This window comes from Andrographis paniculata, unplaced genomic scaffold (assembly GCF_009805555.1).
Source record: "Andrographis paniculata isolate CXL003 unplaced genomic scaffold, ASM980555v1 Contig55END, whole genome shotgun sequence".
In the NCBI taxonomy this organism is placed as follows: domain Eukaryota; kingdom Viridiplantae; phylum Streptophyta; class Magnoliopsida; order Lamiales; family Acanthaceae; genus Andrographis; species Andrographis paniculata.
In genome coordinates this window covers 668,605-693,938 of record NW_026137590.1, presented here as the reverse complement: position 1 = coordinate 693,938, position 25,334 = coordinate 668,605, and the positions used below count along the sequence as shown (strand labels likewise).

General features: G+C 34.4%; 4 protein-coding genes and 1 long non-coding RNA gene across 8 annotated transcripts; 2 read left to right on the top strand and 3 right to left on the bottom strand.

The window, feature by feature from the left end:
- Positions 1 to 2,026: 2,026 nt before the first annotated feature.
- On the bottom strand, positions 2,027 to 5,121 carry LOC127256351 (uncharacterized). 2 transcript variants are annotated; one of them, XR_007839842.1, is made up of 5 exons: positions 4,999 to 5,121; positions 4,789 to 4,876; positions 4,574 to 4,657; positions 3,452 to 3,630; positions 2,027 to 2,998 (listed from the first exon to the last, which is right to left on the bottom strand). It is a non-coding gene; the product is annotated as an uncharacterized LOC127256351 (long non-coding RNA). The 2 variants fall into 2 exon arrangements; XR_007839841.1 differs by lacking the exon at positions 4,999 to 5,121 and having other exon boundaries at positions 4,789 to 4,992.
- Positions 5,122 to 5,247: 126 nt separating this feature from the next.
- Positions 5,248 to 8,173, top strand: LOC127256350 (uncharacterized). The gene is made up of 3 exons (XM_051282326.1): positions 5,248 to 5,671; positions 6,628 to 6,900; positions 7,719 to 8,173. Exons 1-3 carry the CDS (start codon positions 5,315 to 5,317, stop codon positions 8,016 to 8,018), a joined length of 930 nt encoding a protein of 309 aa, XP_051138283.1. The 5' UTR covers positions 5,248 to 5,314; the 3' UTR covers positions 8,019 to 8,173.
- Positions 8,174 to 9,498: 1,325 nt separating this feature from the next.
- Positions 9,499 to 12,047, bottom strand: LOC127256146 (uncharacterized). The gene is made up of 3 exons (XM_051281993.1): positions 11,920 to 12,047; positions 11,754 to 11,836; positions 9,499 to 11,559 (listed from the first exon to the last, which is right to left on the bottom strand). Exon 3 carries the CDS (start codon positions 11,452 to 11,454, stop codon positions 9,730 to 9,732), a length of 1,725 nt encoding a protein of 574 aa, XP_051137950.1. The 5' UTR covers positions 11,455 to 11,559; positions 11,754 to 11,836; positions 11,920 to 12,047; the 3' UTR covers positions 9,499 to 9,729.
- Positions 12,048 to 13,541: 1,494 nt separating this feature from the next.
- On the top strand, positions 13,542 to 19,374 carry LOC127256306 (cyclic nucleotide-gated ion channel 1). Of its 3 annotated transcripts, none has more exons than XM_051282259.1 (8): positions 13,542 to 13,823; positions 14,540 to 14,670; positions 14,840 to 15,407; positions 15,637 to 15,849; positions 16,995 to 17,281; positions 17,561 to 17,672; positions 17,775 to 18,011; positions 18,457 to 19,374. In XM_051282259.1, exons 2-8 carry the CDS (start codon positions 14,648 to 14,650, stop codon positions 19,153 to 19,155), a joined length of 2,139 nt encoding a protein of 712 aa, XP_051138216.1. In that variant the 5' UTR covers positions 13,542 to 13,823; positions 14,540 to 14,647; the 3' UTR covers positions 19,156 to 19,374. The 3 variants fall into 3 exon arrangements, with proteins under 3 accessions (XP_051138216.1, XP_051138217.1, XP_051138218.1); XM_051282260.1 differs by having other exon boundaries at positions 13,542 to 13,885; XM_051282261.1 differs by lacking the exon at positions 13,542 to 13,823 and adding an exon at positions 13,945 to 14,322.
- A 241-nt stretch (positions 19,375 to 19,615) lies between these two features.
- LOC127256102 (spermine synthase-like) lies at positions 19,616 to 24,421 on the bottom strand. Its single transcript, XM_051281934.1, has 11 exons — positions 24,192 to 24,421; positions 23,531 to 23,745; positions 22,822 to 22,866; positions 22,185 to 22,261; positions 21,966 to 22,088; positions 21,659 to 21,763; positions 21,483 to 21,555; positions 20,933 to 21,004; positions 20,574 to 20,769; positions 19,997 to 20,129; positions 19,616 to 19,889 (listed from the first exon to the last, which is right to left on the bottom strand). Exons 2-11 carry the CDS (start codon positions 23,712 to 23,714, stop codon positions 19,824 to 19,826), a joined length of 1,074 nt encoding a protein of 357 aa, XP_051137891.1. The 5' UTR covers positions 23,715 to 23,745; positions 24,192 to 24,421; the 3' UTR covers positions 19,616 to 19,823.
- Between the last annotated feature and the right edge of the window lie 913 nt (positions 24,422 to 25,334).

The following is a 25,334-nucleotide window of genomic DNA, read 5'->3' as shown; positions in this document are numbered from 1 at the left end:
TGAGCTGCTACGGTGGTGGAGCCGCCGCAGGGAGGGAGAGGAAGAGAGTGAATTTCGTCAATTTGTTACTGATATTCAAATTAGGGTTTGTTATGAATTGATTTGGGGGAAGGATTCCGTTATATATATATATAATATGTAGTGTATGTATATGTGTACGGACGAGAAAATGGATGGTGTAAAGAAGAAATAGGATATGCGTACATGTATATTTTCTCTTTGGTACCTGTTTGTCAATTGGCTATAATTAAGGGGAGCCAATTACTAATAATTTAAATTTATTAATAGTTTTTGTTTTTTTTTTGAATTATTTCTTTGGTTATAAAATGTAGAATTTAAAATGCTTACGAAGATTTAGTAATAAAAAAAATATTATGCTTTCAAAGTTCACGCTATAGCGCATGATCAAATACTGGCCGTTGATTTGGCAGCTATAGTATACATGATCATATACTGACCATTGATTTCATATATTGATACGAAGGTATGGGATCGTTGGCCCCATGTACCCGCCCTTCCTCTCAATCTTTTTTAATACACAGTGTCAAAATATATAGATATATATATATATAATATAATATATAAATAGATATTATTATATTATGGTAATCCAAAAAAATATATATATATAATTTGGGTGTAATGAAAGAAAAGATAATTTAATTGTTTAACTCAAGCAAAGATCCAAACTTAAGTCACGACCCAAATAAAATAATATCTAACTACAGATAAATTTGGGATAATAACAAGATATTAATAAAATAAAATCTAATTAATTGTTTCTTGATTTTATTTATTTTTTTCTTTGTTTTTCTTTTCATTTTTTATATTTTTCAGCTTTCTTTCACCTTTATTTATTTTAATTTATTACTTTTGCGAATACGATTTCAGATCATTTTTGAGCAAATTTTTTTATTTTTTCTCTTTTATCTTTATTTCATTTTTCACATTTTTTAAAATTATTTTTATGAATACGATTTTGGATCCTTTCTGGAGGAAGTCTAAGAACCCACCTGACTTTTGGCAAGCTTGCTCTGATAAATCGCATAAAAATATTTTAAGCACATATATAAATTATACATATATTTATATATTCACATATACATAATATATATATACATATATATTATTTTATGTGAAGGAAGTGAAGTAGTTGGGTAAAGAAGGAGCCGACCATCCCATTCCTGATACGAATTATTCCAATGATCGTAAAATCAACTATGTGACGTATAATAATAATAATAATAATAATAATAATAAAGAAAATCTATCATTCTCTAAATAAAAATTTTCTTCTAAAATTGTCGCCTCTCTTCCCTTTTCCTTAGAAAACAAATAAACCAAACACATAAAGAAATAGTTGCCTCGGATTCCCTCTCCTCTCTTCCTATATTAGGATTTCCTTTTTGGCAAAAACAACCGATCATTTTCTTCTTAGCAAGAATGATCAATATCGATACATCTTTGAAAATGCAAAGTACACAAGAATCAAAGTAGTTCCATTAATGTCAAGCTATTAGAATTTTCGGCAAGAATCACAAGATATTGTATCTTTAATTGATCTTTTATTTGGAACTTTTTTAGAAACACATATAATAAATCACATTCACAAATAATAGTCTTGCGTTCATGGAAAAAGTTGGGTGTTGGATCAAGAACTCCCATGAAAGTTGTCTTTGGGGATGAAAGACAATAAAAAATATAGACACAATCTATTATTATGTCAATTGATTGTATCTTAATTTATTATTTTTTTTTCAAGATAAAAAATTCTCTCAAATTTCTTCTTCAACACGACTTACAATATATATATTTTATCATCTCATAAAAGTCAACATTTAATATAAATATTATTTTTTATATTACCAACACAATTTCTATACCTCACCTCAAAAAATAATTTCAAATAAAAACACTAAACTAACAAGCACAAGGGCATGAGATAAAACTCACATTATTAGGTGACGAACATGCCATGTTCCTATTATCCTCCCTGTTATTAAATGTACAAAAATAATAAATAAAAAATAAAAAACAAAAAACGATCATCTTTCTACTTTATTCAAAGTGTGGTAGGAGAGGAGATCCTCTAGAAAAATGATTTGACATTTTTTTAGAAAAAAATTATATATTTTAATCTTATTTTAAATTTTTTAATTTTAATAATATTACTTTAATATCTTAATTTTAATTGGAAAATAATTATATACTTTGGCCAATTCTCTTGAGAGTGTTGTTGAGATTAACCCAAAGAAGATGGTAAACAAATACAACTTTAACAACAAAGAAAAAACTATCAACAAGGAACAGAGCAATTCGAAGCACAACGGAACCATATGTCGATAAGAATCGAGTAATAAAATCTTATGAAATGAAGGACAAAACGAAACAAACAAATGCTCGGATCGACCATGCATATTCCTCACGGCCGATGCATTCCTTTTACGGGAATGCAACTACCGACTTTCTTGAATGAGATATCCATTTGGCTAAATCTTTCATTGTCCTAACTTACTATTTAATGTCACCTAGAATTGGTCACGAAAGAATGCATCTTTAATCAAACATCGAGAATTTTCAATCTTTTCGCCCCTTTTATGATAACAACACCGAAAAATATGAATAGAACTCTTAAGTAAGAATACTTCATTCATGCCAACTCACTAAAGGTAGTATTTTGAGCCTCACATGCACACGATCGGCTACTCCTATCGCATGTTGATATTCTACTATATATACCCTCTAAAGGATGCAATCATGCTATGTAGTTCGAGAAGTTAGAATAATTATTAGGTTTTCCGAGTAATTTTTCGGCATCAAGAAACATGGAGGAGAGATTTCGATTTGCAGTAGGCATTCTAGGTACTTTCACGACAAATTTTCATTTGTTCGTATTGCATATGTAAAGTATGTGAAAGCTTGAAAACGAGTAACCTGTTTTTCGACGATTCTTGCAGGGAATGCTGCCTCGATGCTGCTCTACGCTGCACCGATGTAACTACAAAACCGTTTATTTATTTGGTTAATTACGTTAAAACCATAAAAAACACACGCACATATATATGTATGTATGTACGATGTAGACTACGTGTACCGACTTATATTGTGCACTAAATAATTTCAGATTAACTTTCTCGAGAGTGATAAGAAACAAAAGCACCGAAGAGTTTTCGTGTGTGCCATATATCATCGCCCTATTGAACTGTTTTCTCTACAGTTGGTATGCGTCGCCAGTCGTGAGTTACAAGTGGGAAAACTTTCTAGTGTTCACCATTAATGGATTGGGAGTTCTCCTCGAGCTCTCTTTTATACTAATATATTTCTACTTCTCTTCGGCTAATCAAAAGGTTATGTTTTCATACCATTTCGTAATACGCAAATAAATTTAAGCCGAAGCATAAATATGATAATTCGATGAAATTACAGAGGAAGATGGCCATGGGGATGTTACCTGTGCTCGTAGTGTCCTGCCTTGTTGCACTGCTATCGACGTTTGTTTTTCATGATCACCAGCACCTGAAGGTATTTGTTGGCAGCGTCGGACTTGTAGCATCTGTCGCAATGTATGGCTCGCCGCTTTTCGCTGTGGTGAGTTCTTTCTCGCCTACGAACAAATATTTTCTGCTTCCCCTGTTTAACAAAAAATCGAGCATTTATGAAGTCATTGTATGTTCGTAAACTATGCTTGCAGAAACAAGTGATACAAACTAAGAGCGTCGAATTCATGCCTTTCTACTTGTCGTTGTTCTCGTTCCTAGCGAGTTCCCTTTGGATGGCTTACGGACTTCTTAGCCACGACTTATTTCTAGCAGTAAGCTAATAAGCATAACAATCTCTGCCTCATCAAGAACATGTCCGTTTATTGCAATGCTTTCGATATTATTTATCAATAATAATTTTTTTTTTCACAAACAACTCATCAAATACCTATTTTTCCTTCAAAAGATATCGTATCAAATATTTTTTTACTATTTACAAATAAGGTGTACTAAAAATACTAGATCATACCATATACAATAGCAGATTTTTCAGACATATTAAAAAAAATTATATAAAAAGTTGTTCATACCATAACATATATTATACTATTATAATTCAGTTGTCTTATGCATATGCTGAGATATGTATGAATATATACTGATCATCCATATGCCCTATGTTGGTCAAATTAACACTGTGCTGATATGGCCGGATCAGCAAAGGATCTGCGGTCAATATGCAGTTTCATACTAAAATATCGAAATTTAAAATTATTTGATAATTTTTAAATAAAATTTTTAAAATAATTTTGGTATCAATACCAAAAATCAAAATATGTAAAAACAAGTATGTTACAGAAATTTTCAGTATACCTAAATCTTAGTATTACTTTACCCCTAATTCTATGTAAATGGATGAATTTCTAACAAATACATCTCATAATGTGTTCCACAGTCTCCAAATCTGGTCGGATGCCCTCTCGGCATCCTCCAGCTACTGCTCTACTGCAGATACAGGAAAAGGAAAGCCACAGAAGCACCTCAAAAATGGAATATGGAAATCAATGGTGAGATGAAATTCATCCAACATTTACCGGTCAATGAAGGCGGTGAAGAACAGACATCAGGCGAATATGTTAAGGCGAATGAAGAACAGCAGCAGATGCAATTGGCAGTTACTGATGCAAACATAGGCAGAAATTAAGCAAATCTTCCATGGAGTTTTGGAATAATTTGTATCCTCTCTACTCCTTTTTAATCAATAAATTCTAGAAAGTAGAAACATCGCAGAACAAAGTTTGTACTGTACCAGAGAAGCTTCCTTCGCTGGATCCATGGCGATCAGTGAGTACTCCAACGGTTAGTTATATAAATGAATCGTCTTCAACCTCGAGCATCTGCGCTAAATCAGAAAAGGTAAATTCAACATCAATCATCATTAATCCGTAGGAGCATTACGTCGAACAGGTAGCTCTCGTAATCAAGCTTGAGCTCTCACTGAGAAACCCTAAATCCTTACTCGAATCGGAGCGGAATCTTCCAAATTGAAATAATCAAATCGAAATTTTCAAACAATAATTTAGGCACGAGAAACGATGCGATTAGGAAGCAAGAGAACCTCCTGCCATGGGTATACGTGTCGCGCTGAGGCTTGCAGTTGTACCTATTGCTCATGCACGAAGCCACGTAATCCCCCCAATTCTCTGCTCCCTGCTTCGTTTGACTGATTCTTCTTCCCAAATCGCGATTCAGACAGTGCAAAGCATTTTCGAGATTTTTATATATAATTCCAATTGTGTCCGAAAATTTTTGCAGAGAATTACTTGGTTGCGGAAATGGTGAAGTTAGCGTCGGCTCGAGAGTCGCGAGCGTACGGGCCGAGAATGTCCCGGAGCCGGTCGGAATATATGAACGCCGGCCTGTACGTCTTCGCGACGGTGCTGTTGATGAGCGGCTTCGCGGCTCAGTTCTCGAGCGAGCCGAGATCGGGGCTCGTCTTGCTGCTCATCGGATTTCTCTTCATCGTCGTGGTGAACGTTCACGATTTAATCGCACATCTCGCCGGAATCGATTACCGGCTGCCGTTGTTGGAATACGATATGCAATTGGCGCTGGTTGAGCTCGCCGTCCCCGTCGTTTACAGCGCCGGCGCCGTACTCTTCTTCCTCGCAACGCTGTTCCTTCTCATCCAGGTGAGTCTGGAATATTCTAGAAAATTTGTTAATATTATCTTGATTAATGTGTTGTTATATGATTATATATATTAGATATCCTATTTTCATTATTAATAATATACATAATTCCTACAGATTTTTATATAAGCTCAATCTAGAATACTTTTCTCAGTAGTTAGCCAATCACTGAGGTTAATGACTGTCTCAATTGAGGAGGGAAGGAACCTCTTGTGGTTTTTGTAGTAAAATTGTACAAGAGGTTGTTGACATTTTATTAATTGTGTATGTAATATATGTGTAATTTATTAATATATTTTAATATTATTGTGTAATTATTTAGAAAAATGATACGTTGACAGAAAATTGTAAAAATGTAGTTGAATTATTTTATGGGAGTTAATCAACATATCCCCATATCCACGAATGAGTGAGACAATGGAACTTGAAGACATATTTCCGACATATGTCACATTAAATGATGTTTATTTAGGGTGTGTTTGTTTGGGGGTTTAGATTTTGATTTGAGATTTGAATAGTAAAAATTTTGAATTTAAATAGTTGTACGATGTGATATAAATAGGTATTGATGCGATGTTTTGAATGAAAAAATTGATTTTTAATATAATATAAAAAATAAAAAATAGGTATTTGATTTGATATTATTGGGGAATGGAATGAACAGTGAAAACTTAATCCAATCCTCCAAACAAACACACCCTTGATATAAATGTCCGTTCTCGAGTGGAGTTTGTCTATAACTCTAATTCCATTATGAGTAAGTTACATTTTCGAATCTATTTTTGGTAAAGACCGAGTCACCTTCCAAATCTACCTCATATTGTTCTTATTTGGTTATATTCACGAGATTAGATTGTTATATTTGAGTTAGTTTATACAATTTTGAAAATTTTCGCAAAATGTAAATGATCTGTAATAATAACAATTTTTCAAAACTAACCACCATTAAATTGCAGGCAGAGAAAGGGTACAAGCACTTGAAGATGGAGAAGGTGGCCTTGAGCATGTACATTGCCGCGCCGATTCTATGGCTGGTAGGATCGATCCACAACTCGTGTCAGATCTACGAGAGGTCCGACAGCCATGTCCAGATCCTTCAGGAGACCGTCCTGATTCCGTTCCTCATGTCGAGCTTGCTATTTCTCGTTGGCTCCATTTTCAACAGCCGCGAGCAGATGAGCCACAACCACCGCCGCCACCACCACCACCACCACGGCGTCGAGCTTTTGGTGAGTTCTATTGCAGAATTTCCCTGACGTATTTATTATTATTATTATTTAGGGTGTTTGTTTAGGGTATTCGAAATAATGGTCTAATGCGACATAAATTGGTTCTGGATGTGATATTTTTAATATAAATTAATTTTTAACATAAAATAAAAAATTAAAATACATGTTTGATTTGATGTTTTTAAAAAAGATTTTTTTCGTGAATAATAGAAATCTAAGGATATTTGATATAGGAACACATCCCTAGTTATAACCATTACTTATAGTCCAGACTAATAGTTAGTATATAGAAAATTTAAAATTATGTAATACACCCTTAGTTATAACCCTTTGGGTGTGTTTGTTTGTGGGTTTGAGATTTTGGATTTGAATTTTTTAATAATAAAAAATTGAATTTGAATAGTTTTTTGACGTGATATAAATATATATGGATGTGATGTTTTAAATAAAAAAATAAATATATAGTATAATATAAAAAGTAAAAAATAATTATTTGATATGATAATTTTGATGTGACAAAAAATCTGAATGGTAAAATCTACAAAAGAATATAACCAAATTTATTATTCAAAGCTCAGTGGTTAGTCTATTAGATTAAGTGGTTATTATTTGAGTTTATTAGATTTGTATCATGCTTATTGGTGATCTCTGACTTCATTATTAATAACATGCATCTGTGCAATATGTAGAGCGATGGAAACTGCGTAGGAAATATAAAAATAATGAATATATATGTGATATATTAATATCTTAGAGAAAACGTATATGTTTATTTTTTTAAAAAGAACAGTTCTCGAATAATTGTTCATCATCTTCAGGGGGAGTCGTGGGTGTGGCTAGGGTTAATCGGAAGCTTCGTTTTATTCGTCGGAGGCCTGGCGAACGTGGTGAAAGTGTTCAAGATGCAGCAGTGCAACGGGCTGAGATTGGAGAAGCTCCGCGGCGGCGCGCACGAGCGGTTGGTGCAGATAAGGGAGGGGCAGAGGCCCCTCATCGCCGGAGAAGACGATGAGCAGAGGAGAGTGATGCTTACGGAGGAGCAGCGGCGGCGGAGGGCGGCGGAGATGGCCATGGAGGCCCCCACTCCATATAAGGATGTCCTCGTTGGCCAAACATGAAATCAAATTGAATTTGAAATTGGAACATTTAGAAAACAAATCCTTTGAGATCATATATAGCTTGTGTGTAAATGGATTTTCTTTTCACGCGTTTGGTCTTCTATGAACAATGTTTTATAAGGAAAAAATGATATGCTTCTTCAGTTCCATTTGGATATTTTGTGTGCTATATGTTGGGTGGCCTGTCGGAAAATTAGAGCACATTTGGTAGCAATTGCGAATTTTTATATCATGAGATAAAAAAACAAAAACAGTCGAAAGTATTCAAAATGTGACAATTTTTTGTCCAATAAAGTATTCAAAATGTGTCAATTTTGTGTGGAATAACTCTGCTTTCGAATAAGAATGATGTGTTATCTGTTTTGTTTTTCAAATTGTGTTATATATAATATATATTATGCTCCTGTACAAATATAATATTTTTTAAAATAATAATAATGAAATTGTAAATAATAGCCAAGTTGTTGTAGATCAATCAGTCATTCCATCTTTTGTGTCTGTTCTAAAAAATTTAAAATTTATTAAAATATATAATTATATATTTTTTAATAAATAATAATTTATTTTTTATTATTTCATCACTATTTTTGTATTAATATGCGGGTTAAATTGCACAAAATCCACTCATGATTTCATGAAATTGTACTAAATCCCCTGCATCAAATCCCCCTCAGCGGTCTTTATGTAACTGTATTTGACATAAATGCGAACACATTTTAGAATCTCAATTTCTAAACTCTTGAACTTACAAATATATTTATTTATATTTATATTTATCCTAAAGACCGTTGAAGGAGTTAAACTCAAAGTTTATAAAACCACAAAAGAGTTTGGACCAATTTTAGAAGTACGAAAGATTTGGTGTAATTTCATGAATTTTGTGCAATTTAACCTTAATCTTTTAATTAATTTTTATAATACTTTCAATTTAATTTTTTACCTATTTTTACTTTTAACATTAAACTATCATTATCTTTTATCTTCGTTACCAAACAAACTTATATAATTTACTAGATGAAATGAACATTTCTTTATCACTTAACACTATTTATCTATAGTAATTTAACTTTTTTCGAATATATATATCAAATGCTCCCTCTGTCCCATATCTATTTATCCATTTATTTTTTAAAAAATTAAACTATAAAGTAAAGACATCTGTAAATTGAAAAAATATTTATAATATTAAGTATACAGTAAATTACTTATAATATTTAAATTACTTACAAGGAAAATGCATATGGATCAAAATAGAAAAGATTAACAAGGGACAGAAAGAATACTTACTATTTAAAATTTTAATTTCACACAAAATATTATATTCAACACCTATTTATATCACATCTAATATTTAAATTTTTTGCCAAAATTTTCTAAAACTAACAAAAAAAAAACTCCAAAACACGCCATCACATCAAAAAAAAAACCATTGATTAAGACAACCAAAAGAAGATATCACATATTTGAATGATTGATGGCGAAAACTTCAATTTTAACTCACTTCTCTTTCAAAAATACGATTAATTCCATATAATATGGATATATATATATATACATATAATCAATCAATAGTAGTAATATTCAATAACAAAAGCCATAGCCAAATTCAAATACCTGGTTCCATTGCAATGCAGCAAGATATTCCCATGAAAACGATGAGTTTTTCCGAATTTCCATACCCGAATCGAATTCCGACGTGTTCTAAGCCACTCTACATAGCCACAAGAACATCGTCGGTCGCCTGCACGAGGTCGAGCGGCAAAGCTGCCGGATCGAGCTCCAGGCATCCTTTAGGCGCATTTCGAGCTTCATTACCCGTAATCGAATAGTAAGGCACACGATGCGAGAATCTGAACATTTCTTCCTTGGGTATCCTCTTGATCGCCTCTCGATCACTATTAATTCGAAAAATCGCATTGAAACCGAGCACCTTCGCAAGAGGAGCTATGGAAATACCTTTTTTGTCGATGTAATCATCGAGCACGATAACCATTTCATACTTACGAACAACTTCGTTCGGGGTGTTCTTGTTCCAATCGGAGGACCAGTTCTTGAAGACAGCCCAGACGTCGCCCTTTTTTGGGAGTATTACGATGCTCCCGCGAGGGCCTTTCGACCAATGAACTTTCTGCGAGAAGGCGTTCATGAATCTGCACGATTCGTATCTGCCAACGCGAAATTCTCCACAAGTTTTGTAGAATCCGGATCGAACCCAATCCATGGCGCTGAATTCGCTGTTCGTTTTGGAGTTAAGCCAGCTGATCTTCAACCGAAATGGCTCCCGGGAGATTACTTTGCTGATCAAAGCATAGAATCGCGGCATTCCGTCGTTGTCGTCGTAAGCAGCCCAGACCTCGTTGTCGCTGAAAGAAGCTTCTGATCGGTCCTGATCGAAATCGTAGAAGTCGGGATCTGGAACAGTCATCACCGAGGCTTCGGGATCGGAATAGCTGCATCGATCCTTGTTCGAAGCTTTTCTCGTCATCTCTGATGGCGGAATGCTCAACGTATGTATAATCTCCTTTCGACCCTTTGCAATCAACAGTTTACGAATTTCGGACATATTCAAATCTCTGGTAATTCCCGGCTTATCATCAAGCTTTTTCCTTTCATCGAAACCTTCCTTTCCTGCATAATCATACGATTCTACGTACACTCTCTTCAACTTATCTTGACTCACACGCACGGCCTGAGCTGCTTTAGCCTCTGTAGAAGGATTAAAGCTCGAAACTCCTCTACTTTTCTCTGGTTTTTGAGGAATCGGGACATTCTGAGGTCTCTGTTTCGGAAACTGATCCATTGTTTTGTAAACACCAGAAGGGGGAACTGTCTCGGAAGCCATGAACGATTTATGACAATTCGAACAAAGCAGCGAGTAGTTAATGTACTTTCTAAAATACTCAAAATACATCCCGCATCGATGACAGAGAGTCCAAAAAGTATCGGTTCTTCGATAGGATGGAGGCGTTGTTGGCACAGAGCATACATTCGAACCATTCTTTCGAGTTTTAGGAACTGACGACATCTGAAGTCCTATGGAGCTTCTCCTCCGATCATACGCCAATCTCTTACCATGATCCGATAACAAACTCCACGCCTCCGAGATAAGCTTGAATGCACCATCAGCACCAACTGATTTGTTCTTATCAGGATGCAGGGCAAGAGCCAACTTCCGGTAATGTTTTCTTATTGTTTCGTCGTTCTCTGATTGGTTTGCGCCGAGCACACCGTACCAGTCGACAACTCCATTTATCTTATTCTCTGCAGCAACATATACGTCGAGAGTTGTCAGGATCTGAGAGATACCATCTAAATCTGGATACAGAGTTTTTGCCTTCAGAGCAAATTTTTTTGCACCGGAGAAATCCTTTTGTTCTAATAACTTCCGCTCAGCAATTGATTTTGCTCTCATGGCTTCCTCCTTATTGCACTCCATACTTTCAAAACGGTTCTATCACTTCTTCCTTATGTATGTATAATATATATATATATATATATTCACAGCATTCTCAGTGATCTAAGGTTCGCTCTCATCTAACACCTGATTCATGGACAAGTTATGTTGAAGATATCTACAGATAGCTCAAAAACGCATTAAATCAAAACCGAAGGTAAAAACAGTAACAACTCATAAAAACCATATTCCAACAGCATTAGAAATCAGAAATAGCGATTCAAACAATTACGGTAAGGACACTCCGAAAACAGTAGAAACTCAAAATTCAGATAACATACCGAGTTCCGCGAATATGAGCCGACGTAATGGATCTCGGATGATTCAGAAAACGAAAGCAACAGGATCGCTCCAAATTCACAGACTGTTCGGAAACCGTTGATTCAACGCCAAATATTCCAAAATTCAAATAAAATTCAGTACTTAAAAAGCAAACAGGAATATTACCGCCTTATTTTGGAATTCGGTTTTCGTCAGGATTCCCTCCTTTTGGGATTAGCCTTAAGACTGAATCCTACAGTCAAACCTCGAACGCAGAGGACAAATTGTAATTGGCAAATCAAAAATCTGAAAAACAGAATTTGCAGTGGATTAGGTCCTCAAAACTTGTAGGGTTAATATGCTTTTATCGGTAACCTTAACTGTGGTTAAGGTAGAATTAACCGCGGTTTAGTTAGGGAATTTGGACTTTCTAACTTCTTAAAATATAAGTAATATAACGAAAGCATGAAAAATAAAAGTAAAAATAAATTTGGCGAAAAAAAAAATATAATAACTTTAAAATTTAAATCATATCCTATCATATCTTATCCTATCATATCATATGATATCACATCGGATCAAACTAATATAATTTTGATTTGGCCCAATCAATATATGATAATGTAATAGTCTACAGTCAATCTATCTATTTATTTATTTTTGCATGTTAATTTTTAAATATTATTATATAAAAACATAGTATAAATTAAGAAAAAACGAAAAAAATATATTTTTATTGGTGTCTTATAATACTAATGTAATGATATTTGTACAAAAAAATTATACAAATATAAAAATATTTTTAATGTTAAAAATAACTATGCCAAATGCAAATGGATAGATTGGCGATGGATGAAAGTAATATACTTTTTTTTTATTGGATTAAAAAATATATATAATAGCATAAAGACCAAATTATTATTACTTTTTAGATATAAATATATAATAAAGTAAAAATAAAATAATAAATAAATTTAAAAAAATATAAAATTTTGAATTAGACTAACCAAAATATAAACATATAAACATTAAAAACATAAATATATTATTGATTTAAATTTAATAATATAATATAATATATTATAAAAAAAAATAATGATATGATACATAATTACTTTAAAAGATAATAAAAATCTTTAAATTAAACGGACGAAAATAAAAGTATATAAATTTTAGAAGCAAAAGAAAATAACACAAGATATTAATATATTATCGATTTCGAGGCAATAGCACAATATACTATATAAATACAGGACAATATGTGTTTTTATATAACACAACATAGAATACTAGTGTAAGTGTGCAACTATAAAAATTTGTAATATTTATATTGTATATGAATTTATTTATGATTTTCAACCCTATATATAATTATTTATAAATAATTAAGTGTATAAGAATAAGATTGATAATTTGTTAAATTTTTCAAAATTTTCTTTATTTTTTATTATTATTTTAACATCAAATTCCATTAAATTATTGCTAAAATATTATAAAAGTTAAATAAAAAATATATTAACAAATTGTAGAATCAATATATTTTTATTTATCGGTTCTTTATATTTATTACAAGTGAGAGAAAAATAAAAAAATAAAAAAAGAAAATAATTTAATTATCAGTTATCTTCATTAACGAGACATAATTATCAGATTGTCATTAATTAACAACCCACTAAACACAATTAAGCATAGTATAATCACAATAACTCCTCAAGGGGCAGAATCAGAAAAGGCAATATATATGAAGGAGCGAAATGAAAATAGAAGGAAATGCTGCACTATAAAAGGGTTGAAGGAACGACGACTGGGTCGGATCGTAGAAAAGTCGTAACCCGGAAAGGAAATGGGTCCCGCCAATGACTTTCCCTAGCCATCCTTGTTCATCTCAACTGTACTATGGGTGGACTCCTGACTCCGTCTCTCTCCAAAATCCAACTGCTAATTCACAAGATTTAGCTCAACTTGCGGAGAGATTTTACTGGCGGAAGGTGCAAAATCGGGTCAATTATTGGGGAGAGGGAGCCGGAAGCATCCGTGAAGCTTCCTTGACCTCTGTGGACTGTATTGAAACAACTCATAACTACGGCGTGGTATTATTGCTGCTGTTTGTATGATTTGATTGTGTGTTAGATTCTTGTGTTAGTCAGCTCCGGTGAGTTTTGATTCGGTAGGCGGGGTTTTTTTTTTTTTTTTTTTTTTTTTTGGTGTATCGGAGAAGGAATTGGGATTTAATGTTGTGTGGTGATTGTTTGATGTCTGCTATTTGCTAGTTGTTTTGGATTCGGTTTTCGATTTTTGTATTTTTGTCCTTGATTTAGGTTTTTCGACTTGGTTTGCGTGAGCATAGTGTTTGATTGGATGAGTGATGAAGTAACCAATTTTGGTTATGTTTGGTAGGAAATTATTGGGGTTTTTTTGTCGATTTAGGAAGGTTGAGTTGGAAATTGATAACTGATAGTTAATTCTAAACTAATGTTGTTATCCACACTTTGAATATAGAAAATGTATTGATTGCATTTTATCAACCCCCACCATTTTTTTGCTGATCAAACCTTGTGGATGATTTAATGGAAAGCTAAAAATAATAAGGTATTTGATATGGTTTTATTTTTATTTTTTACATTGATTTGTAATCAGCTCTCTAACGATTTTTTTTTTTTTTATTTTTTTTATTTTTTTATGGTCTTTGTCCATTTTTCTGCATATTGTGTGATTCTGCTATAGTGATTGAGAGTTCAGTTTGTGCTGTAGAATTTTTTCTGGGAATGTGCTATTTCTAATGAAAGTTGCTCAATCACATTTATAGGGCTTGACCTTCACCGAAGTCCACTGTAATCAGTAGCAAGTGTCCTTCTGCTCCTATAATTTGAGGTCATTTGTTTGTTTGGCATCAATTCTGGTTTGAGTGGGAGTTATGTACCGGGAGAAGTTTGTGAGGTCTGTTCATCATACCTTGGTATATCCATCTTTGCTCAATAGTTTTGGGTTTAGATAAGTTCTGTAGATGTATATTCTCTGTTACTCTGTTACTTTCACCTTCACAGCTTTCGCCTAGTGTTAACAAATTTATGTCTTTGTTTCAAACAATTTTAATTTTACCTTCCAGGTTTCAAGACTGGAGATCTGAGAAAAGTTTTAATGGACAATCGCCTAGTAAAGGTGGAGTGCAGCTATCAAGACTCCGATCAGCAGCATATTTGGTCTCAGACAAGTTTCAGAGAGGATTTGAATCTGGTTCTGAAAGGATCAAGAGGTTCACTGGAACAATAAGATCCTTCTCTTTTGGAAAGTCTCGGGCAGATGGTGGGGTATCGAGGAAGAAAATTCTTGATCCTCAAGGGTCATTTCTTCAGAAATGGAATAAGATTTTTGTACTGTCTTGTGTGATTGCCATTTCCTTGGATCCCTTGTTTTTCTATATCCCCATTATCAACAATGATAAAAAATGCCTTGATTTGGACCGCAAGATGGAACTTGCTGCTAGCATTTTGCGATCCTTCACAGATCTCTTTTACCTCACACATATTATATTTCAATTTCGTACGGGATTCATTGCCCCTTCTTCGCGGGTGTTTGGAAGAGGCATCCTGATTCAAGATTCCTGGGAAATAGCCAAAAGATACCTGCGTTCGTACTTCGTAATTGATATCCTTGCTGTTCTTCCACTTCCTCAGGTAAAAGTGTCGTTCTTGCATGCTATTTTGTTGTAACTATAAGTGGGATAAAGCACACTTGTACGTCTGAGTGTATATATATATATATATATATATTGTAATATTAGAATGAACTTTTAGATGTGCCCACCTTTTTGTTTCAGATCCTTAGTTGTTATGAGTTAGTTTACACCTAACTTATTTCGATGTGGTGTCTATTTCTGTATCTGATAATCTTGCAACTTTTCAGATTGTAATTCTCATCATCATTCCCGAGTTGAAAGGTGATAGATCTTTGAACGCAAAGGATTTGCTAAAATTTGTGGTGATCCTTCAATATATACCAAGGCTTCTTCGAGTCTATCCATTATATCAAGAAGTGACAAGAACCTCAGGCATACTCACTGAAACAGCTTGGGCTGGTGCTGCCTTCAATCTTTTTCTGTACATGCTCGCCAGTCATGTAAGTGTGTTTACGAAGCTTCATGAAAGTATACTAAACCATGCTCATTTCCTATATTCTTTTAATTGCTACCCTATGCATGCCTTTTCAATGATACTTGCTTGTTATCTTTGCACTGCACTTTGGTATCTTTCATTTGTCATTTTGGAAATAAGTTTAGTTGGAATATATATTTATATATATACAGTTGTATATGGGGTTGGCTATTATTCTTAGAGCGTAAGATGGGGTACATATATGCAACATGAAAATCAAGATTAGTAAAGTAAGAGCATGTATGTCAATGCATGTTAGAATAATTGCTAACTTTCTGATAACACTCGAAAATTCCAAAGACAAAAAAGGTAAAATGGACACAAACTTGATAATCTAGATTGGAAGGTTGCCTATGTATATACCTCTTTTCAAGTTACAATATGCTTCGCCTAATAAAATCTAAAACACCATTAAACAAATCTAAGCAAGCATAACAAGCATTCACATATGCCTACAACATCCACAAGAATAGCCTCACTAGCCATAACTAATCTTTTTAGACACCACTCACTCAACCCTATTGCTGGCTTAGTGTTCGCTGCCACTTTGAGTGTCCCAACTGCGTAAGTGATATGTGGATGACTTTTTTCCCAAATGTTGTCTATGCAACACATCAACTCCACGTTTATATGCTCTATAGAGTTGCAAAGTAGTAGGACCTTCATTTCAAGAAAAATCTATACTGGAAAATGTAGGAATTTTCTCTAACAAGTATGTATTTGAATAACCCCACTCACACGTGCAAAAATGACATTAGAATGTATGATCTCCGACCCTCTTCAAGGGAAAGGCAATCTTCATTTTGCCGCTAATCACAAATTGTGTAGTTACCTATGTCAAAATGTTTTGATACACAAGATCTGGAAAACACTTGCATGATACATCATAATTATGCGTTGTAAGAAAATTGTCCATTGATTTATTAGTATGGAGGAAAAAATAAATAAATTGATATTGTTAAGAAAATACGAGTAATCGTAAATCCTAAAGTCTAAAATTGTACATGTTTACTTTGTTGGAGTATTAATTGTGATATTTATGTTAAACAAGCCCTGATTGTATATCCACACCACCCTGATATTCCTGCCTTTACTTGTGACCCCTGTTAGGTGCTCGGAGCCTTCTGGTATTTGTTTTCTATAGAACGTGAAACAAATTGCTGGAAGAGAGCTTGCGGAGATCAATCTGCATGTCGTTCTTCTTCGTTTTATTGTGATGCTAAGGATTCAGGAGGATTCACACAATATTTGAACAACTCTTGCCCGATACTGGATCCAAATGCCACACTTTTTGACTTCGGGATATTCCTTGATGCTCTTCAATCTGGTGTTGTTGAATCAAAGAACTTTCCCGAGAAATTCTTTTACTGTTTCTGGTGGGGTTTGCAGAATCTAAGGTATTTTTTTGGTCCTAAATTTTTTATGCACTGAAATTACTTTTTGTTATGATCAGACATCGGCTCTCGCCTGCTGTTGTGGAATTTTTTCTACCGTTTTTTATTTTGGTGAGCATATGGTTATTCTTCTGTTCTCTTTTCAAATTCTTTTATTAAGGATATACATAATCGGCATTGCGCAAAGTGAAAAAAGTGGACGTATATAACTGTGGATTTATTGTTTGCTTGTAGAGTTTTCCGAATCCAGTATACATTTTTGAGTCTCGTCTAATGTTGCAGCTCCCTCGGCCAGAACCTTCAAACGAGTACGTATATCTGGGAGATTTGCTTCGCCGTTTTCATATCTATAGCTGGTTTGGTGCTGTTCTCGTTTCTTATCGGAAATATGCAGGTGCGTTTGTTGTTTCGATTTGTTTTTTTTTTTTTTTGATTAAACTAGAAGCAATTTTGTTATTGCAAAGTTCTAATAAACTACAAAAATGCCGTTCGACAGACGTATCTGCAGTCGACAACGCTGAGACTAGAGGAGATGCGCGTCAAAAGACGCGATGCGGAGCAATGGATGTCGCACCGTCTGCTTCCTTACAGCTTAAAAGAACGAATCCGAAGATACGAGCAATATAAATGGCAGGAGACGAGGGGTGTCGACGAAGAGAATCTCGTCCGGAATCTTCCTAAGGACTTGCGACGAGACATTAAACGCCATCTCTGTCTTGATTTACTCCGGCGGGTGAGTTTCTTGTCTGATTCTTCTCGCCCAACGGATTTCTCGAGCGTTTCAAAATTTTTTTATGGTAAATTTGTTCATAACTCTTCTGTAGTTTCGAAATTCAGCGTAAAAGTTTTCTATACTTTAAAAATTGTATGACGCTCTTTTATAATTTCAAAAATATTGCATGAAACCTCACTGCATGAAAACTTCCCTGTTGGGTTCCATACAATATTTTTTAAAGTATAAGGAGCGCTATGCAAATTTTAAAATAAAATATGAATTTACGCTGAGTTGTGAAACTATGTAGAGGTTTTATATCAAATACACTGAGTTGTGAAACTATGTAGGGGTTTTATTTCAAACATTTTTTAAAGTATAAGAGAACGTTATGCAATTTTTAAACTAAAGGGAAATTTACTCTGAGTTTCGAAAATTTTGCTTTTTTGTTTTATTTATGATTTAGGTGCCGATGTTTGAGAAAATGGACGATCGACTATTGGATGCGATGTGCGATCGTCTGAAACCGGTGCTGTACACCGAGGAAAGCTACATCGTGCGGGAGGGCGACCCGGTCGACGAAATGCTGTTCATAATGCGCGGGAAACTACTCACGGTAACGACCAACGGCGGGCGCACCGGGTTCTTCAACTCGGAGCAGCTGAAGGCCGGCGACTTCTGCGGCGAGGAGCTCCTGACGTGGGCGCTCGACCCGCACTCGTCATCGAACCTCCCGATCTCGACGCGGACGGTGCAGGCGCTCTCGGAAGTCGAGGCGTTTGCGCTGGTGGCGGACGACCTGAAGTTCGTGGCGTCGCAGTTCCGGCGCCTGCACAGCAAGCAGCTGCGGCACACGTTCCGATTCTACTCACAGCAGTGGCGGACGTGGGCGGCATGCTTCATACAGGCGGCGTGGCGGAGGTACACCCGGAAGAAGCTGGAGGAGTCGCTCCAGGAGGAGGAGAACCGGCTGCAGGACGCGCTGGCGAGGGGGGGTGGGAGCTCGCCGAGCTTGGGGGCCACGATTTACGCGTCGCGATTTGCGGCGAACGCGCTCCGGGCGTTGCGGCGGAACCGGACGAGGAAGACGCGGCTGCCGGAGAGGATATCGCCGATACTGCTGCAGAAGCCGGCGGAGCCAGACTTCACCGATGAAGAGAAGTAAGGAAATTTGGAAAATAAGTGTTGTATTGTACGGTACGGTACGGTCGAATTTTTTTTCTATTAATTATTATTATTAATTATTAGAAATGTATTATAAGGGTTTTCTTTTTTGGGGGGGGCGGGGGGTTATAGGAAGGCTTCAACGTTGGTGGTGGTGTTTGTAAGATGTATGTATATTATTGTTATAACTGTTATTAGTATGGTATTTATTACGTAAATTTTCAGCTTTTTTTTTATTTTTATTTTTATATAATTGATTTATGGTAAATTTATTTTAATTTAAATTAATTTTAAATTGTAACGGAAGAATAATACTCAATACAAGTACTAGTAATAATTACTACATACTTATGAGATGGTCATTTCGGATAGCTTTGGTTTTTTCATGCCGGGCCAACCTCCATTAGTTTATTCCACAAATGTGAAGTTTGTCCGATGACTCGATCATTTCGGAGAACAATATCACACACATATATGTATATTTACACATAACCAAATCGTACCCACTCTTATAAATAAATACATTATAATATTTCAAATAAAAAATAAATATCCAAAAATATAATTTCAATAATATATATCTCCAAATACATGTTTGAACATCAAATATTGTCTGTGTTATATATATATACTTGATGAATCAACCTTGAAGGAAGGTTTCATTTCAATTCAATCTCTAAGAGCTTCAACCTCTCTCTTGACAAAAGTAGGCAATGCCAAGGCCGCCCGATGAACCTGCGAATACAAAACAAAACCCGGCCAGGTTAACGAAAATGAGTTTCTTTAGTAGCGTCAATAAGCTCAATCTCGGGTATGTTTACAATACAAGTCGAAAAAGTCACCTCCGAGTTGTAAAACTTAAGTTGCCTTTTGTTCTCAAGGGAATTCTCCTCAAGGTTCTCTATAGGATTGATCGGCTGCAAGAAGTCAACGGGAGGTCCCTCCGTCGAGCACAATACAAATCCTATTACACCACTGAAAACATACACACATACAAACGCTGCAAACATTCAGACTCTGTTTACATATATACTTTCGAAAATTTTGACAAAGATACTTAAAAAATAAATAAATAAACACTATTCATTAACAGTACTTAAAAAAAAATCTCAAATATTTATTTCGTCTCACAAAACATCATATAAAAAGTTCCAAAACTACAAAAGAACCTTTATCCAAACCGAGCCTATTTATTGTTACTATAACAATCACATTGTAACAAACCTTATTCTACAACAACCAGTTAACAAGAATATATATATATGCATACCTAACCCGTATTTTTATTATACATAAATCACATTTCACATATGCGAATTAAAAGTTATACGTACTTTTACCCAAAAAGAATAAACAAAAACGGGCATTCCAAGACGTAGTTTAGAGTGTGTGTGCAGCTCAGGCGAGTTTTTTTTATACCTTGGATATGTAGGAACACTAGTCCAGGCATAGCGAACAGAACCTTTGAACGTATCCCGGCATATGGTAATCATATCTTGAATCAGATGTGTGTGAAGCCACATACTTTCCGCCATGTTGCAAAGAACCCCACCGGGCCTCAATGCTCGGGCGATCATATCAAAGAATGGTCTTTCTACAAGCTCTTGAGCCGGGCCTGTAAGAAGCAAGTGTTGTAATAAAGGCTCGTTGTCAAGAATAGTGTGAACACAAAGAATTATTAGTGTTATACATATCATGAACACGCTGAAAACAAAGCTACATTAAATTGAACAAAATAGATCGGTGCATCAAGTAAATAGAATGAAGGCATCCCATACCCACAGGATCTGACGAATCTACAATTACTGCATCGTAGTTTCCTTCAGGCACTTGTCTAAGGAATTCGATAGCTGTCGAAAGAGAAATGGCATATAACTGGATGATTACTAACTCGAGACACAGAAATAGGAATTGTCATTTTAGACAGACAAACATTTCATCGAAAGAGCTGTTTATTGGTTCCATTTTAAATGCGAAAGAAGTTATATTAAACCACGAGTCGAAGCAAAAGATTAGCTCAAATTTTTACTTTAATATAATAAAATCAACTGCATCATTCTTTTGTAGATTTTTTATAAGATTTTTAAAATTGATTTTATTTTTTTTTTCCTCCAAAAATATCAAATTAAATAATTATTTTTTATGTTTTATATTATACTAAAAATTAATTTTACATTCAAAATATTATATTTAACTTCTATTTATGTTACATCAAACAACTATTCAAATTCAATTTTTTTCTACTAGAAAATCCAAACTAAAAATTCAAATCCACAAACAAACACGCCCGTTACAAGTTTGAGGACGTATAACAGATATAAGGATTACCATCACCAAGATGAAGATGCACGCGAGGATCCTCAAAACCGGTTGCTAAATCCGGGAAGTATCTCTTGCTTACCTGCAACGCAGGCAACCATATAGCATTAATTGCACGAACATAATGTAAAACAGAATACATGATATCTACGAAAGTAACAATGCAGCAGAATTAATTCACCTACATCGATAACCATTTGATCTATTTCACAAATATCAATCAGCTTCACCGAATCATGACGGGCAATTTCCCTAAGAACTCCACCGTCCCCTCCACCTACTACCAATACCTGCATTCCCAGAAAAGGGAATATAAAAAAGTTTAGACTACAGATCAAGAGTTTACGACTCTAGCATCACACAACCAATATATAATTCAACTCCTGAGGACCAATTGACAATTTCACTAAAGAATTTGATCGGTGTAAGCAGACGTGTAAAAACAAAAAAAAATGTAGGGGGGAGCAAATTTCTGTAAAAAATGTTGGTTACATTTGTTGGGGATTTGATGGAACAGAGAGGGAGATGGGCTATCATCTCCTGATAAGCGCATTCATCTTTCTCGGTCAGTTGAACAATGCCGTCTAGCACTAGCACTTTCCCATACATTGTGGACTGCAAAGACAAGAGAAGGCCGAAGTACCCATGATTTGAGCTTCAAAAAACAGAAAAACCACACTAGACTAAAAAGGAACAGTCGGGAAGCAGAACCTGGAACACCATAACTTCCTGGTACATCGATTTCTCCTTGAACAAAATTTCTTCCACTTTCAGGGAATGGGCTTCTCCTAAGGAAACAAGGTTCCGAAGAGTTTGAGAATCACAAATTTTTTATAAATTCATTGCAAAATGAAACAGTTGTATCGAAAATGAAACTAAACAAATCATGCGGGAGTTGAAATGAATTTGATTAATATGAGTAATCAATCCTTCTCTGAAAAAACAAAAAATCTTGTTCTGATAAACATCAATATTATTCTAGTTTTCGTCTTATAATTATAATTTTATTCAACGGAGAAATTGTATCAAAGATTGGTTAGCACAGCAACTACTAAAATATTGTGTATAGAAAAATGTTGCAGCCAAGAGTTCCTGAATATTCTTATCTTTTCATTTCTAAATTCACATCCAAAGAATACTTTAATATATGCGAATCGCAGAACAGAATTAATTAAATTCGGAAATCAGTCTAAAGGTGAAATAAGGCTCAGAAAGGTGCTTTTGTTACGAAAATTACAAAGTAATACTTGAATATCAATGTCAATTCCTAATTCCAGTTATGCAAATTGATAAATGAAATTTTCGCCCAATTCATTTCACCATTTCGATTTGGAATAGAATGAAATACCTGGCCACATGGGATTATTAAAGAACACTTCCTTCACAGTTCCATCTGCAATTAACATCAAGCAATCATTACTACAACACGAGAGTTAAAACTGTAGTTTGAAATAGTTCCAACAAACATCATTAAACATGAGGCCTTCCCCAATCTATATTTTACAACATGGCAAATCTGCACAAAATCGACTTGTGATTTCACGAAATTGGTCCAAATCTTCGTACTTCCAAAAGTGTGTCAAACTTACAATGTGTCTAACTCCCTTAGCCATTCTTGTGTAACCGTGTTTGACCTACACGGACCCAAACTGCGAAAGAATTTCAGAATCTCTATTTCTAAACTTTGAAAATTACAAATATATTTATTCCTCTTATGTTTAGCTTCAGAACAATAAAAATAATTCTTGGAACCAAATTTCTGAATATATTTATTGTTCTTTGAAGTTAAATATAAGAAGAATAAATATATTTGTAATTTGAAGTGTTTAGAAATTGAGATTCTCAAAGACCGAAACTTATTTACAGTTTGAGCACGTAAAGGTCAAACACTTAAATAAGGACAGTTAAGAGAGATAGGTGCAAAATTTATGAAACCATAAAGGAGTCTTGGCGCAATTTTGGAAGTATAACAATTTCGCGCAATTTCACGAAACTACTTGGGTTTTATGCAATTTTGCCTTTACAACATTAACAGAGACAAAAATATGTTGTTATACCAGTGGATGACCGGCGCTCTGAGAACCATCCAGAAACTACAGTTGAATGGCATACGGCATCGAGCTCCGGATCCGACCCCTTAGCTTTCAAACAACAAGATGGGATCGCAACAGTCTCAGCATTAATCACACTCCCATCCATAGTCCTCGGGCATTCCGAATCTTTTCCTACGCCGGCCTCCATATATTATCCTTTTCTTCTGAGTCTCCAGTCTCTGATCACCCGAAAAATATATAAAACTAAAGTAAGGGTTTATGCATAGCAGCACCAACACTAAATCCGAAACAAAAATCATCAATTTGGATACATGAAAATTGGAAACAGCAAAAGAACAAATTCAAAACAGGTGTAAATACATTCATTAAATTTGCAAAAACTGTAAACCTAAACCTCAAAACACAAATATGAATAAGATGAAGAACACTATACAAAATACTGTAGCAAATTTCCAGGCAACTACAGAATGACGAATCCGAAATGTAGCCAAAATGACAAATTACTACACCAAAACGACGAAAAGATTGCAATCCAAAAGCATGCTAGGGTTTATAAAAATCCGACGACACAAAACTTACTCAATTCTAATTAAAATTTTAGGAATTAAAAATTACAAGGACATTGCAGGATCAGAAATTCAACAGAAATCACATCAGTACGCACCAGTGGCTCGCTGGCGATGTTCCGAAAATTTCCTGAAACAAGGGAACAGAAAATTGGCAGCAGAATTGCAGAGGGGGCACAATTAGCAAACGCAGAATGCGAAAAAATAGGCCATTAATGTTATGAATCCAGAAGTTCGGGCGTCGCTTTCGTCAGAAGGAGAATTGGGGGAGATGTGGTAAGTCGTGAGGAGGTGTCTCGTACTTTTCCGGTATATGGATACGGTATACGAATGCAACACAGATACAAATACAAATATGGATACGGAATTACGAATACTATGGGAATACAATAATATTATATAAAAAGTTACTACTGTATACTTTCAATTTTATTTTTTAAAAATATATATTATACGAGACACTTAAAATTTATTTAATTTTTTTTACTTTAATAAAAAATATATTATATACATAAAAAAAATTATTTATTTGTAATTAATTTATATTAATTATATATAAATATTTTTATTTTTATTTATTTGTATTATATAAGTATTTTTTACAAAATAATATTCATATGATATATATTTAGCAAAATATAATTATTGAAATAATTAAACATATATTTTAATTTTTTAAAAATTTTTATACTATCTCATTTTGCTCACAAATTATACATGTTTCTATTTTGAATTGTATTATTTCAAAAATATTATATTTTCTACAAATACTCTATTTTACCATCATATTATTACTTTTGTTATTTATCTTTGAGATTATAGATTGAGGGTGTTGCCTCACGTACTAAAAAAATACTCTGCAACGACCGTAGATTTGACAGCAGAATCTCGACTTCAAATCGCTTGCGCTTGGTGTAGGCAAGACCACTTTGACCGACGTGTTCTCTCAATTTCTTATTTCTCTTCTCCTCTTCTACCGACACATCTGTGAAATTCATTATTTTGTCTCTCTGGAAAGAATCTCGTATTGACGAGTGTGAACTATGATGTCGAGGTTGTCTAGTTCCCGCAACACCGAGGAAGGGATTCCGCCGAATGGTTTAAACAAAGGTAAGGATTTGGGGACAAATTACAATTATACAGTGTGTCAAATATAATTTTTGTCTGATAGGAAAAAAAAATAAAAATTTCTATATGCAATTTTTTGTTAGGGTTCTTCGATTGAGAAATGGTTTGCATTA